This window comes from Neltuma alba, unplaced genomic scaffold (assembly GCF_004799145.2).
Source record: "Neltuma alba isolate B1F8T4 unplaced genomic scaffold, ASM479914v2 tig00004041_pilon, whole genome shotgun sequence".
NCBI classification, from domain to species: domain Eukaryota; kingdom Viridiplantae; phylum Streptophyta; class Magnoliopsida; order Fabales; family Fabaceae; genus Neltuma; species Neltuma alba.
The window spans coordinates 2,172-19,354 of record NW_021633539.1 but is presented as its reverse complement, the minus strand read 5'-3'; the positions used below and the strand labels follow the sequence as shown (position 1 = coordinate 19,354).

At 35.4% G+C, this 17,183-nt stretch overlaps 1 protein-coding gene and 1 pseudogene across 1 annotated transcript; one reads left to right on the top strand and one right to left on the bottom strand.

Annotated features, from left to right (window-relative positions):
- The first annotated feature begins 7,285 nt into the window (after positions 1-7,285).
- LOC114743523 (zinc finger CCCH domain-containing protein 30-like) lies at positions 7,286-11,260 on the top strand. Its single transcript, XM_028931733.1, has 2 exons — positions 7,286-7,523; positions 8,433-11,260. Exon 2 carries the CDS (start codon positions 8,546-8,548, stop codon positions 10,643-10,645), a length of 2,100 nt encoding a protein of 699 aa, XP_028787566.1. The 5' UTR covers positions 7,286-7,523; positions 8,433-8,545; the 3' UTR covers positions 10,646-11,260.
- A 3,406-nt stretch (positions 11,261-14,666) lies between these two features.
- LOC114743522 (putative pentatricopeptide repeat-containing protein At5g52630) lies at positions 14,667-16,475 on the bottom strand (annotated as a pseudogene).
- Between the last annotated feature and the right edge of the window lie 708 nt (positions 16,476-17,183).

Below are 17,183 nucleotides of genomic sequence, written 5' to 3'. Positions count from 1 at the left end.
TTGTCTTTACTTTTTTGTGTTGATTTCCTATTTTACCCATATTTATTGTTTCCAACTCACACTCTCTCTTTCCTACTTCTCTTTCTTTTAATAATTTATCATTGTTCTCTCTCATGTTCTCTCTCCTTATTAATGAGGGCATTTTTGGAAAAAAAATTATACTTTTTACACATTGATTGTTCTTAACTAATTTTAACTGTTTTTTTGATCAACGTAATTCGGTTATTCGTCTCTTATAATAAGGAACGGAGGGAGTAGTTGTTAATCATTACATTTTTAATTGTTAACGACTGCACTTTTACTTATTAATGCATACTTAAAAAAAGATGAAAGTAATTTGATAATTAAACAGATGAAATCTCTTATAATGAGGTCTACTGGGACTTCAAATCAATTTGATAATTTTAAAAGACTTTTTTATACTTAATTTTTTTTAGATAAAACCTTATTGTAATTTTTCTTATTGTTATTGTTGTTGGTGCTGTGTCTACTGCTTTCTCTATCATGTTGATAATAAGAAACTATTACTTTCGGTTTTTAATATAAGATCTTGTTTGATTTTTATTTTGGTCATAAATATAAGATCCCAATCTATTTTGTCTCTCATATTTATATATTTTTTTCCAAGGTATTCCTTTTGACAATGATAATTCTAGCCTACACACTTAATTAACAAGAATATTTTATGAAAGATAACACCTATTTATTCTCAATAACTAATTTAATTTTTTTTATTAATCTCTTCAAATTAGTCAATTAGATATTATAATTAAGACTGGAGGTTGTATTTTTCAATTATAGACGAAATAAACGCGGGCAGCCCTGAAAAGGTGTTCCCTAATCTATGGCATAAGCCAGTTGTATAAAAAATTTTAAACCGCGTTGAGAATAACTAATATTTGTTTATTAATGTTATCTTTAAAATTAACGTTTAAATGTAATTCTTCATCTTTTTCTTCTCATTCGCAGCCTCATTTAATACAGGTAAGATTAAAAAAACTTAAGATAAATTTAGAGTTAACTATCATTTATAGTTCTCACGAATTAGTTAAAATGAACAGAATGAGCATATATGATTTTTTTTTTTTTAACAACTGTTGGAGCTCCAATCTAAATTTGCCCGCACTATGCGCATCTCTAACGCGAGTATGTCCAACTCGCATCCCTTGGTTCATTAATGTAAACAAACCAATTCCATATTATTAATAAGAGTTAGTCTAATTGGTATTATCTGAAAGATCATGAGTTTGAATTTTACTGTCGATATGAGAATCTTGTTGATTGACAATATGTGAATATCTCTGTAAAAATGCTCAGTTTGAAGACATATTTTGACTCTAGTAAACTTTCAGAACTCAACTCATAAAAATTTTTGCTGACAAAAAAAAAAAAACCAACACCATGTTTTGGTTGGATTTGCTGTTTTATGTTCATGTGTAATTTATTAGAAGTTACAGCGCGCGCGCGCGCTGAATTGGATGAAGAGGCATGGCGTTACCTCTTCATTGCGTTCGTCGTGGAATTTAATAATCACCATTTTCTTTTATCATTTCAACCCCTTTCATGAAACAGACTCTATTGAAGAGAAGGCGGGCATGGGGCGGATACAAGATAATAGAAAAAGACGAATAAAATAAAAACAGAGGACAATTTATGAATAAGTCTTAATGCAAATGACTTACCTGAAAAAAACAGCACTACATATTTGAAAAAAAAAACAAAACTCTAATAAACTTAACTATAACTAATTTTAAGTATGAAATAACCCTCTATCCGCCTTTTTTTTTTTAATTCTAAGAAATAATCCTCCGCGTGCCTTTAATTGTGAAAAAACAAATCTTTTTTATCTAAAAAAATACGTGTTATTTATTATCTCCTTTTTATATATTCTCACTCATTATCTCTCGTATATATATATTTTATAAATAAGAGTATAGTTGTAAAAACATGTATATATCTTACACGCTTTTTACTGAATTTAATTAACATTTTAAATCCATGGACAATTATTTCTCATAATAAAATAGGATGAAGTATGCAGATACGCTTACATCATCCATCCTTTTTTTTTTTCCTTTTCAAATATTTACATGTGAAGTTTTAAGAGTTTAGAAATGAACTTCTCATGTTTATGAGCCAACCCATTAAAATATTGATATTTTAATATTCACAGGTAAAATTGTTTAAGTTTACATGCGAAGATTTATTGACTCAGAAGTAAAATTTTCAGGCTTGCAAGTCAACCTCAAAGATACATAAATCAATATATATATATATATATATGCATATAAAAACATGAGAAGTTAATTAAATTGGTATGAGGGGCGTCTTCATCTAAGAATCTCTCCAACCAACGAAACCCTGTGCGAAAAAATGGAGGCACACATTAATCATGCTTTAAGCACACAAAATGATTGGAAGATGTTTAAACCCAAGAGTCATCTTCAACCCCCGACCCACTCAATCGACCATAATTTAAGATAGTAGTAATATAAATATTGATATATATATATATATCCTTAACATAGTCAGGAGACAAACCTTTCTATCTATGGAAATGAGCTGAATTTATATCGCCATCCAATTGGTTGAAACGCCATTTGACATCATATACTATAATTTATAAGGGAAAAAAAATGGAGGGAGAGATTAACATGAGGAGTATGCTAAGTAGTTAGGTGACAACCTAACCAACGCTGTTTTAAAAGTCAATTAAGAAGTAGTTTATGTCCTCAACTTCCTCCATCTTGTCCAAATCATATGTCACTGATGGAATCCTGTGTCAATGAATGTGTCCCTTCCTACGTTAGCTCTGGCCTTGATTATAATTCTTATCCGTCCTCCGAGCTTGTGCTGTATTCCCCTGTATATTTAATTTCATGGGAAACAACCGCTACATATATATTGTTTTTATTTATAAAAAATTCAAATTTTTTGGCCAGTCTCTTATTTTATCTTCATGAATTAATTATTTTAGTTCTTGATATATTTATGGGGAAATCACAAATAAAGACCCTTGAATTAGCAAAATCACTCTATGGTCACCTGAATATGCTAAATTACTATGAAGGACCTGGTCTCAAATTGTAATTATGAAATCATGGTCAAATTACCAAAATACCCCTCTTTATTTATTTTTTTTTTTTTAAAGAAAGCCACTACCTCACCGGAATCCGGCCACCGGCGCCGGAGCTCCGGCAGCCGCTTCCTGCCACTGTCAGCGGCAGGACGCCGCTTCCGGCGGTCTTCCTTTGTTTTTTTTTTTTTGAAACTGTTTTTTTTTTTTTAAATTGGGGGGAAGTGAGGTTGGGGGGATTTGATCCCCCAACCTAATGCTTCCCAAAATAAGGAATGACCATTGAGCCAACAAATTTTTGTTAACATTATGATGCAAAAAAAAAAAAAGTTAACTAATTTACTATTGTTCCAAGTGATAACAACAATACATTTAGAAATAACAAGTTCTGATTGTAAAATAACACGTCTGGAATAAAAATTTAACAATATGTTTTTTTTATAACAATAAATTTTGTTGCAGGCAATAACAACAATACATTTAAAAATAACAAGTTTGGGATTAAAATTTAACAACACGTTTTTTTTTTATAACAACACACTTTATTTCAAGTGATAACAACAATACATTTAAAAATAACAAGTTCTGATTATAAGATAATAAGTCTGGGATTAAAATTTAACATGATGATTTTTTTTATAACAACACACTTTGTTTCAAGTGATAACAACAATACATTTGGAAATAACAAGTTCTGATTATAAAATAACAAGTCTGGAATTAAAATTCAACAGCACCTTTTTTTTATAACAATTAATTATTTTATACTTTTGGAAAATAAATTATTTATAACTTATAAAAAGTACTTGTAATCTATTTAATTTGCTAAAAAAATAATTTTTATCTCCAATTTATAACCAGAACTTGAAGTATAATTTTTTATAGATTAAAAATACTTTTTTATTGTTCAAATTTATAAATAAAATTTAGGGAAAATGGCAACACACTTTTTTAATTTTTTTTAAAATTTTTAATCTATATATCTATACAACTTATTATAAATCAAACTACTTCTTATAAATTATAAATAGTACAATTTATTGTGGATTAAAAATACTTTTTGATTGCTTAAATTTATAAATGAAATTTATCTCTAATTTATAATTAAAAATACTATTTTATTCTTTAAATATAAAAAATATTTTTAATATTTAAAGAATGAAATAATATAAAATTTATACTATGATTAATAAATCAAAAATGCCTTATTATAAATACTTTATAATTTATAAGAAGTAGTTTGATTTATAATGAGTTGTATAGATATACAGATTAAAAAGTATTTTTTAGAGAAATAAATATATTAAAAATATTTTTATAAGTTATAAATAATTTATTTTTTAAAAGTATAAAATAATTAATTGTTATAAAAAAACGTGTTGTTAAATTTTAATCCTAGACTTATTATCTTATAATCAGAACTTGTTATTTTTAAATGTATTGTTGTTATCACTTGAAACAAAGTGTATTGTTATAAAAAAAACGTGTTATTAAATTTTAATCCCAAACTTGTTATTTTATAATCAGAACTTGTTATTTTTAAATGTATTGTTGTTATTACCTGCAACAAAATTTATTGTTATAAAAAAAACATATTGTTAAATTTTTATTCCAGATATGTTATTTTACAATCAGAACTTGTTATTTCCAAATGTATTGTTGTTATCACCTGGAACAAGAGTAAATGAGTTAACTTATATTTTTTTTTGCATCATAATGTTAACAAAAATTTGTTGGCTCAATGGTCATTCTTTATTTTGGGAAGCATTAGGTTGGGGGATCAAATCCCCCCAACCTCACTTCCCCCCAAAAAAAAAAAAAACAATTTTAAAAAAAAAACAAAGGAAGATCGCCGGAAGCGGCCGCCGGTGCCGGAGCTCCGGTGGCCGGACCCCGGCGTCCGGCCGCCGACAGTGGCCGGAAGCGGCCGTCGGAGCTCCGGCGCCGGTGGTCGGATTCCGGTGAGGCAGTGGCTTTCTTTTAAAAAAAAAAAAAAAATTAAAGAGGGGTATTTTAGTAATTTGGCCATGATTTTATAATTACAATTTGAGACCAGGTCCCTCATAGTAATTTAACATATTCAGGTGACCATAGAGTGATTTTACTAATTCGAGGGTCTTTATTTGTGATTTCCCCTATATTTATTGTGTCACTCCTTAAAATATTATTATATTTATTTACGATGTTTTTGAAAAAATATTTATAATTTTTGTATATTATTTTTTAACTCACGTGATTCAGTCAAATGTTTTTTTTTTTAAACAAAAAACACGTACGGAGTAATTACACGTGAATGCAGTAGAGAGCAGAGAGCACGTGATGCTGATAGCAAGGTTAGTTAACGCCAGATGTTGTAGTCCTCTGTACCAAACATTTTTAAGAGGTGCTTTTACATAAATCGTTTTCTTTTCATACTTACTTTATATATTATAAAATTATTTTTAAAATTATAATTTGATTCTGACCTAAACACTCTTTTAATTTGCATCATAAGTCACTTTTAAATATGTTGTAAATATTATAAAAAAAGTAGTTGAACAGCAGTTCACGTTCTTTATTGTTCCGTAAAAACCAGCACCAAGGGTTTTGAGAACGTCCCTATTTAAATTTGTTAATTTATGATCTAATCTATTATATCCCCCCACTGATTATGGGCTCTGATTCTGAACGTGTTATTGTTACTATCAACTCATGACGCCTCAACATTCTTGCCTTTTTAACATTTTATAATATATATATATATATATAGAGTAGAGTAGGACATGAGATGCTACAAGTAATCAAAAACAGGGGTTTGGCTTGCGGGCTCCACACCGTGTCTTGGTTCACTCCCCTCTTGGGCCCATTGTTCCGCTTAATATTTTAAGCTCGTTGTAAGACTTGGCTTGATCTTTTTTTTTTTTTAAACTTTGAATAGAACGTTCTGAAATATTTAATAAGTTCAAATGATCACACTGTGAATCTGATCATTTTTAGATGAGCACGAAATGCTTCGATTCTTCGAAATTTTAATTCTTTATAAGTTAATTAATTTCACACTCATATTTTCTTGTTCTTTTATATTCTTTTTATTCTCATGTTTCTTCAACGCAAATATTTCTTCCCAGAACAGGCTTGAAAAGGAGTTGAATGTAATAAAAAATTAACTTCGAAAATTGCAAAATCACGTGTTACACGCAAGAAAAGACCTGGGAAATTGAAAACTTACATAGGGCGATCTATTTATAAAAATTATTATCGTATACTTATCAACTGTTTTCAAAACTCATACTAATATTGTAATAGGTTTTTATTTATAATTTTGAGTTAATATAATTTTTAGCTTCTCAAATTTATTTTTATTTTAGTTTTAGACTCTTAAATTTCAAATAATTGGTTTTTGATCCCTCAAGGGACAAAATGATCCAAATTTTTATAGATTATAGGGATTAATATTTTAAATAAAAAAAATTTTGAGGGGCTAAAATTTATGGTTTAAAATTTGAGAGATCAAAATTAAAATGAGAGCAAATTTAAAGGATGAAAATTCAGATTAACGCCATAATTTTTCTATCTCCTGGGTTCTTGTTTGCGATTTTCTGTAAAGACTAATCTTTGCTTGTGGTTACTTAAGCAAGTCAGAGATTTTTTCTTTCGCCTGAGAATGCGGGTGGTTTTCGTGCCTTGGGAGCAAAATATTAAAAAATGAAATATTTGCCTCCCAAAAAACAAAAGTAAAAAAAGGCTGAGAAAATAAAACGAAAAGTTAAGTACGATGTTTTCTTAATTATTAGTATCATTCAGACGTCGTGGGGCCAGGTCCCATGGCTTACGGGTCCTTTCGGGAAATCAGGCGCCCTAGATCCTCGCCTTCGCAAAAAGCTTCACTTGCCATCGATGTAATGTTAATTTGGGTTGAATTTCCAGAGAATTCGATCCAACCATATCCAATGGATCCTATTAAATTATTACAAGGCATGGTTTTGTCGCACTCGCATCAAGAATAACCACGTCAGATGAGAGAGAGTGTTCCTCGCTCCTAAAGTACCTTTTTGCCCCTCATCTTTTCAAGAATTGACGATCGTATCCCTCTCAGGGCCGAACAGGCCTTTACAATTGGCCAATAAAAAGGGCACTAGGTGCTGCGGACGAATAATCAAGTGCGTACCTCTGAGTGCGTCTGAGTATTTTTTTAATGCGTCGCTCATTTTTTTTATCCTATTGGCGACTTTATCAATAAAAAGAATTTGTAGTTTTCTCTTTGTGCTTCGATGAGGACTGGCATAAGAAATGGAGAAAGAAGAATTGGTCGCGACATTTCTCCTTACTAGTTTCTCCTCCAAAATTGCTCGGAATCCTAATATCCACAGTTCGAAGCGCTGTTTTAGCTGCTTCACTCCCCGTTGAGATCTGACGACTTCCCTTGACTCTGGATTTTCCCTTCGTTTTCTCCCAAATTCGAGAGCCGGTAAGATAAGATTCACTTCGATCAAAGCTTGTCTCAGTTTGGATCATTTTAAGTCTTGCTTTTACATCTGTCTTCTGTGTAATGGGGTTTTGATGGAGCAAGGAAACTGTGTGGGTTGGTTTTCTTACTGGGTTCTGGTATTCTTAAAACACTTAAAGAGTCATCAGGAAGTCAGTTTGTTTCTTGTTCTCTCACTTTCTCGGTGCTTTTAAAAGCCACGATTATTTTCTTCTGGAACGTAAATTGTACTTGCCTTTTCTCGTTGCCTTACTGCTTTTTTTTTTTAGGGCCAAACCTTGTTGCCTTACTGCTGCACCCAATTTCTAGTGCAGCACATATTTCGAGGTAGTTTGTGCGAAAACGAGTGCAAAGCATGGTCAAAGTTCGTCGTTAGCCTGATCTCGATTTTTTCTTAGTGAAACTGCTCCATGCAATTTCTTGTCTCATTGACTGCTTGATTTAATTGTCCCTGGGTTGATAACGATTTCTCTCGTTTCAAAGTTTCCAAGCCCAGTGAATTGTTTCCATTACCGGGGACTTTTTTTCTTAGTCTGTTCATATGATGTTTGGTCCCTGGGTATTGCGAATGAGAACAAAGGTAGATGTTTGGTTATCAGAGGAAACTGCTTTTTTTTTTTTTTTTAATCTTTTGCGGTAAATTAGCAATTTTTTCCATAGACCAATTGGAAAAGATAGTTTAATGTCCAATTTTGTGCTCCTACTTGCCTTCTTAATTATTTTTGTGGAGCACCTGAGAATTGCTTGTGGGGGATGGTCGTTCATGCCCATATGTGGCCTCGGTATCTTTCAGTCGAGTGTTTCGTCATTATTCCTTTTGGTTTATATGATAATTCTTTGATATTAATGAATGCTCGTTTAAATTATTTGTTTTTCTCTCCTTTCCCTCAGCTGAATCTCCTGCATATAAGAGCATGTGCTGTGGATTTGAGCAGCTAAAGTACACACTGTCTCCAATCACTGTCTTGTATTTGTTTAGCTCCACGGAACTTAGAAGCTGAAAAATGAATCACTTGACTACTGAGACTGAAGATGCTTTTGTAAGCTTGCTTGAGTTTGCAGCTAATAATGATGTTGAGGGTTTTGAACGACTGATTGAGCGTGATCCATCCTGTGTCCATGAGGCTGGACTATGGTATGGTCGTGGAAAGGGTTCAAAACCTATGGTCAACGAGCAGAGAACCCCTTTGATGGTTGCTGCCACTTATGGTAGCATTGGTGTCGTGAAGCTGATTCTATCACTATCCAATGCTAACATAAATCGTCCCTGTGGCCTTGACAAGAGCACTGCACTTCATTGTGCTGCGTCAGGTGGAGCTGCTAATGCGGTTGATGTTGTAAAATTGCTCTTATCAGCAGGTGCTGATCCAAGTTCCGTGGATGCCAATGGTCACCGTCCAGTTGACGTTATTGTTGTTCCTCCCAAGCTTGATCATGTCAAAAGCAGTCTTGAAGAACTTCTTCGAACTGATGACTCCATAGCAGGGTTTAATCTTAGGGTTAACACAACCACATCAAAAGCTGAATCGCCACCTTTATCAACTTCACCAGAGAATGAGTCTCCATCTTCTGCACTAGATGCCCTCTTGAAGTCAAAGTCAAATGACGCTCCTGTTTTTCATGCACCAGAGAAGAAAGAATATCCTGTTGATCCATCTCTTCCAGACATCAAGAACAGCATATATGCAACTGATGAATTCCGAATGTATTCTTTCAAGGTTCGGCCTTGTTCACGTGCTTATTCCCATGATTGGACTGAATGTCCTTTTGTCCATCCGGGAGAAAATGCCCGGAGAAGGGACCCAAGGAAGTTCCACTATAGCTGTGTTCCTTGTCCTGAATTTCGGAAGGGGGCTTGCCGACGTGGCGATATGTGTGAGTATGCACATGGAGTTTTTGAGTGTTGGCTACATCCAGCCCAATATCGAACCCGCCTCTGCAAGGATGGAACAAATTGCAATAGAAGAGTTTGTTTCTTTGCCCATACTGCTGAGGAGCTTCGGTCTCTACATGTTTCAACTGGTTCTGCTGTTCCCTCTCCTCGTTCAAGCACACCTGCCATGGATTTTGCTGCAGCTATGAGCCTGTTGCCTGGCTCCCCTTCCTCTATGTCTGTCATTTCCCCTTCACCATTCACTTCGCCCATGTCTCCTTCTGCCAATGGCATGCCATACTCTTCAGCTGCTTGGTCACAAGCCAATGTCCCATCTTTGCACTTGCCTGGAAGTAATCTTCATTGCAGTCATTTGAGATCCTCGCATAATGCTAGAGATATTCCTGTGGAAGACTTGGATTTGTTGTCAGAATATGAGGTTCAGCAACAACAGCTCCTTAATGAGTTGTCTTGCCTTCCTCAACAACCAATGAATTCTAATAGCATGAATCAGCCAGTTCGTATGAAGACCTTGACCCATTCAAATCTCGATGATCTATTTTCTGCTGAGAACTCTTCCCCTCGATTTGCTGATCCAGCAATGGCCTCAAGTGTTTACTCCCCAACCCACAAATCTGCTGTTCTTAATCAATTTCAGCAGCAGCAAAGCTTGCTATCACCTGTCAATACAAAATTTCCTTCCAAGAATGCTGACCATCCTTTATTGCAGACTTCTTTTGCCGTTCAGTCGTCAGGAAGGATGTCACCACGCAAAGTGGAACCTATTTCACCGATGAGCTCCAGAATTTCTATGCTAGCTCAACGTGAGAAGCTGCAACAATTCCGTAGCCTTAGCTCTCGGGAACTTGGCTCCAGCTCTGCGGCTGCTGTTGCTGGTTCCTCAATCAATTCTTGGTCCAACTGGGGTTCCCCGAACGGTAAGTTGGATTGGGCCGTCAGCACCGATGACATGGGTAAATTCCATAGATCTTCTTCATTTGAGCTTGGGCACAATGGCGAGGAACCTGACCTATCATGGGTACAGTCTTTAGTCAAAGAACCTCCAGGTGAGATTAAAGAGCCGGCCGCTAGTGTCCCAGGCATGGCAGTGGCCGGAACCTCGGCCGACGGATCAAATGTTAGTGCGCAAATCGAACCTGTGGATCATGCGGTATTGGGGGCATGGCTTGAACAAATGCAGCTTGATCATCTTGTGGCTCAGCAAAACTGAAATGACTTTTCCTGACCCAGAGGTAGATGACCGAAAATTTTCAGTAAATAGTACTATATTTCTTCTTTTTGAAATTTTGTTGGTGTTGGAAGAAGATAAACAATAACTGTGGAAGTAAGCAGGAATAATAGAAGTTCCCGAGGAAATTCATTTTCCAAATTTGTTGCTACAGAGTTAAAGTAGAAGACTCAACCACCGGGAGGCATTCAGACAAGATTAATGATCTCCATGTTACGATTTTTTGGCTGCGGATCTTTTCAAAAGAAGCTCATCTCCCTGTCATTTTTTTCCTTCATTGATCAGCAACGTTATATTAAATTAAATCGAAGTCCTATTCCTAAACCCTGAGTTTGGTCCGTATTTTTCTTTATTCCCAAGTATTCTGGGGGCAGGAAACATAATTAGTGGGGTCCTAGAGGGTAAGCTCTGAGACTCCGTACTGGTCCAGTTTTGGGGAAGAAAATACAGCATGCTGGTTATGGTAATTCTCATTTTGTGTGGGATCAATTTTTGTGGATTATTGGGAAGTGTGTAAATTAGGGATGTTGAAGGACCGAACCTTTAGTCACGTAAACATTCAATTAAAGTTTATTGATATATTATTCTAATACTCTAGTTCTTTATTCCTATTATCACTTTGGTATAACTTTTGCTTTAGTAGGACTGGGCGGTGCATGGCATAAGCACATGTGCCATTACGGAGTTGGCAGCGGGGAATGTGAATGGATCGTAACGCTCTGTAGTGTATATAATTTATTCCGCTCGAATAGGATTTATCTGACTCCTTCCATATTTAACGTATTTATTCGGAATGAGTTTTATTTGCTGACACAAAATTCGAAATGGCTCATGCTGTTTATGGAACGTCAAATTTAAGTATAATTAAGGTATTTTTACTAATAATATGTATTAGTTATAATTATTATTTGGTAAAGTTTTTAATACGTACAATTTCTGTAAGAATTATTTTAAAAAAATAGATAAAGATGATAGGTAAAATAAATTAGAATATTATATTTAAAATTAAATTAAATATCAAATAAGTTTTTATATTAAAAATCAGAATAGTATGATTTACTATGTATTGGTAAAAATAACTTAGGGAGTGTTTGGATAGAAACTAAACCATGGTTTCAGAAGTGCTTTTACGGATTACGAAGTAAATATGTGGAGGAGGTTACCTCATTTTGCAGAAAAGTACTTCTGAAACCACGGTTTTGGAGCACTCAAACAGGCCCTTACTCAAAAAAATGATTCGCTGTATGTCGTGTGGACTTGTGACGGTGGAATTTCCCCATTGAGCTCCAAACATGTCAACTCACCCTTTTGACCCAAAAAAAACGCGTCAACTCACTCTCGGAAGCCAATGTAGCAGCAACCACTTGGCATAATTATGTACTCCTCCGGTCCTTATTATAAGACCTAATTTGACTTTTTATTTGGTCCTAATTATAAGACCCAATCCATTTTGTCTCTTATATTTATGTATTTTTTTCCAAGATAATCCTTCTAATAATGATAGTTTTAGCCAATATACTTAATTAGCAAGGATATTTTAGAAATGACAACATTTATTTATTATAAATAACCAACTTAACTTACTTCCTTAATCTCCTCAAATAAATCAATTGGATCTTATAATTAGGACCGGAGGAGTACATATTTTATGTTATCGCAAATGTTTAAATATAGAGCACAGGTTCTTGTAGATGGACGGCTCGGGGAAAGGCGAAAAAGGAAGGTGAGAACTGAGAAGACTAACTAAAAAGCTTGGGAAGAAAAGCAGCGAGGGAAAAAAATTGCCAGCTTTGAGTGATGCTTGCAAATATTATGTGGTTCCTATCACGAACTCTGGCACTTCAAGACAACTCAATGTGACCTGCCGCTGTATACGTCTTGTTTTGTTCTCGATGTGACCCTGAAATCACCATCAATGGTAAAGCTGGGGGCATTTTCCCTGAATCCTACTATCCCACGTGAATTTACTTGAATAGCCTCACAACAAGGACATCCCTTTTCCCACTTCACATCTCATTTTCTTGATTGTTCCCGTTCTTGCCTTGCTTTTGCAGAAGGTATAGGAAAGTAAGAATAATGGATAGTTCAATAGCCTTGGATCTCTTTCAACGAATATTTTTATTCTCCTTTTATGTCTCTTGATAGAAACAAGACATTACCCGTTATTCTCTAATGTAACAGAAAAATAACTATGCATAGCAAAAAAAAAAAAAATCTTTTCTACTATAAGTTTGGAGCCTGTTATTATTTTAGCAACGGTCTGAATACGATTTTGCTACCATATCACCGATAATTTTGAGCTTATCCCTGGGATATCTAATTGCTTATTATCTGGATTCAATAAAATTTTTGGCCCAAAAAAAAAATCAAGGTTAGATGATGCGATCTTAAACATTGTTGCCCCCTTCGGCACCAAATGAAGATACCGAGATTAAAACTTGACAGCCAATAACTAAACCAAAATCTTACCTTCCTAAGCTGTTAATGGCTTTACTTCTTTTACAAGGCCGTAAAAACATACCATTTTTCCCTTTGACAAGATATGAGGAACAATACGGGGGCAAAAGTGATTTGAATCTATACATTTTTTTTTGGGCATGAGAATCTATTCAAGTCCTTGATGGTGGGCCTATTTACTCCAAAATTTCTATGATGGTTAAACAAGTTCACAAAACCGAGCCAGTAGTGCAGAATTTTCTTTGAGGAACCTCCAAGGGCCGGTTAGAGAACCTAGCCTGCAATATAACACCCATTAATGGAGTCCATCCTTTTAGTCCTCCGTTATAGTTTTATTTCACTTAGAAAAGTGATAAGGTGATTTCTTCAGATTTTGTAACACCAAAACACTCTATTTGCAGAAGAAGTTACCCCCCAAAATCCAGCGAATGTACGTTAACTAATATAAATGGACAAAGCGATCCATATACCAGCAAAGCCATGGCTTGAGGATCACGTGAATAAGCAAAATATGCTCACTATTGCCACCATATTCTCGGAGAAATAGGAAACTTATTAGCCATAACACAGACAGATATGCACAGAAAAGGAGAAATGATGAATGTGTTTCAGCAGTTCGGGAAATGCATGTTAAAACTTTCATAAATGTTGCCTTTTCCTCCTAATTTTTGAACCGAAGAAATGTTAAAGATTGTCGCTGTCATTCACTAAGAAAGGATCTTCCACACATACCAAGGAGCAAGCGCAGCATGTAAAATCTGAAGCGCCATAGTCAATGCCATCAAAAACAAACGCCAGAGTATTAATGGGCTTAGTCACCGCAACATACTACTCAGCCAGAACAGAAACGTGAAAATCAGTTGCTGTATTTTGCTCAAGAATACACAAGCATATGATATTATTCTTATTTTATAACCATTGTAATATTAGCGGGATGCCAACTCTTATACGTTGCAAAACATGGATGTCGTCTGTAAATAATTTAGAAGCAAAAGGCAGGAGATTGAACAAGGAAGGAGAGCACTGGCCAAAGAATTAAACCCAGACGCACGGTTAAACAAGAAACAGTGAACTAAGCTTGAATACCCAGGGAAAATATGCCAAGGGTCATAATAAGATGAAGTATCTGCAACACAGATGATGCAGCTGCCATGACCTTCTTGTAACTTGCAAATGCACTAGCAACAATGGCCTGAAAATAGTCTGTCGTTAGGATTTGAATTCTCAATGGGCAAGCTTTTGAATAGATGGATTCATACAGAATGAACACAAATGCGAGGATGAAATATGGTACATCCACCACATCCTTAAAAGTTGTCATAGTGTTCTTTGCCACACTCAACCATCTCAGGTTCTTGGCCATACATGTACTTAAAAGCAGTGGATTCCACATAGTATCTTTTTTATCTTTAAGAAAGGAGAAGGCCAGATGGTTAAAGTTTATATTTAATTGTGTTCTGAATCTTCAGGCAAAAAAAAAAAAAAAAAGGTGTTCTGAATCTCAGTCTCACTTCTTAGATTGTAGTACAATATGTACAATAATTTTTTTTGTGTGGAAAAAAACAGTGACAAAGGATGAGATGAATGAATAATCTATTTTGATTGTCATGATTATGTTGTTCCCGTTCCAAAGCATAGCTGTTGACAGTACTAATCTTGACGATCACCAATAATCTCCACAAGTGCATTTTCCATCTTCAAATCTGTGGAACCGGTTGTTATCCCTCACAATGATGACCGTTCCAGTGCATTTGCTTATAAACTTGATTGCAGTGTGGCAATCACCACAAACACGCAAATTCTTCATTACTCTGATGGGTCGTTCAGGAGGGAAAATTATAAGGCCAAATGCTATGGCTAACCTTTCGCTGTGATACCTAATTGTTTGATTCTTCTCTTCACCATCCACTTCTTTCAACACAAAAGATGTGTCTGCTACATAACCAGCTTTCTCCATCTCTTCTCCTAATTCCTCCAATTTCTTATATATTTCTATGGTTCTCACATGAGATCTATCCCCAGCAGCAAATGTGTGAACTCTGTTTCCCTCCTCCACCCAGCTCAAACCAGTTTCCTTCTTTATTCCATGGTCCCTCAACATCTTCCTTGCTCTTGCTGCTTCTTCCCATCTTCCAGCAGCAGCATAAGCATTAGATAAGAGGACATGAAGACCTGCGCTTACAGGACCTAACTCAATAACTCTATCAGCAACATATGATGCCAATTCACTGTTCCCGTGTATTCTACAACCTGTCAATAATGCTCCCCAAACACTTTCTGTTGGTTCCATGGGCATTTCTTGAACTATCTGAACTGCCTCCTTCAGTTTTCCAGCACGACCTAGCAAATCTACCATGGAGGCATAATGTTGGGCCCCTGGTTTAATACCATAGTCTTTCATGAGCTGAAAGTAATATTGGCCTTTCTCTACTAATCCTCCATGGCTGCAAGCATAAAGTATGCATAAGAAGGTGATGAAATTGGGCTTCATCCCAACACTTCCCATCTGTTTGACACAGCTCAAACGTTTTGCTTGTGTGCGCATGTTGAGCACACGCTATGAGCATTGCATTCCACATACCAAGGTTTTTAATGATTATCTCATCAAAAACTTGATAAGCTCCTTCAACTACACCGCACTTGGAGTACAGCGATATCAAAGAACTGCCCACGAAGCTTGATGAATTAAAACTTGTCTTAAAGCATAGTCCATGATTTGCTTCCCCAATTCAAGCAAAGTTGAGCTGCCACAAAACCGTAACACACATGACAATGTAAAATCATTGACATCCACATCTTCCAGTAATGCTTGCCTGAACAGTCTGAGAGCTTCATCATCTTCACACATTTGAGTGTAGCCATATATCATCCCGCTCCAAGAAACCACATTCTTTTCAGGCATTTCATCGAACATTTGCCGAGCAAGTCTTATCTCTCCACACTTGGCATACATATCAACGATTGAACTCCCAACGAACAAATCAAATTCATACCCAGTCTTCACGACAAGGCAGTGCACAGACTGCCCAACATCACACCTTGATAAAAATGCACACGACTTAGTTGCACTGGGGAATATATGGTCGTCAGGCCGAACCCCACTGTGAAGCATTCGACGAAAGAATTCAAGAGCAAGTAAAGGAAGCTCATTTTGGGCAAATGAGGAAATAACAGAGCTCCAAGTGGTGCTTGACTTGTGCGGCGCCTCTTCAAAAACTTGACGGGCAAAGAAAGAGGGGTAGTTGTGATTTTGAATAAAGGTTGATGAGATGGTGGGATATAAGAGAGGGATGGTCTGGATACCTACTTTGATGATATGGGCATGGAGCTGGAATCCCTTAGGAACAGTCCTTGAGCGAGGTTAAAGAGAGAGAGGAGTTCGCAAATTCCTGCAATCCCGTTCGAAGCCGTAAATATTCAAAGAGTTTTGAGGAAGCTTGGGCCAGTGGAGAGCCGCCGGAGGAGCTGAGTCGAAGAAGCAGGTTAGGGTTTTTTCTTCAAGTAGATTTTGCTGATGGAGAAGCATGAGATGTGGATGAAATCATGAATCCTGAGAATGATGGGGGTTCGGACGTAGGATATAGGTGATTTTCAGTCAAATTCAATTAAATCAATAAAATCTTGGCGCCTCTTTGCTAATTTATTGAACTGATCTAATCATTGGCCAAAAAAAAAAAAACAATCTAATACTCCTCCGGTCCTTAATATAGGATCCAATTCTTGGGTTGGTTTTGATCATAAATATAAGACCCATTTATCATATTTATCATTTTTCTCTAAATTACCCTTATAGATACTCCATCAACCATAATCAAGTAAAAGAGGGGAGATGGGGCATTAAGAAATATGATTGGTGTTGTTTCAGGAAAATGTTGTCACTTTTCTTATTAACTAACTTACCTAACTTCCTTAATCTAATCAAATTAGTTAAATGGGTCTTATATTAAGGACCAGAGGAGTACTACTTTTAGTTGTAAATAAAAAACTGATTTGATTTTGGTCCTAAACATAACTTTAATCCATTTGTCTCGTATTATTATATATTTTTCTCTCAAGATAATCC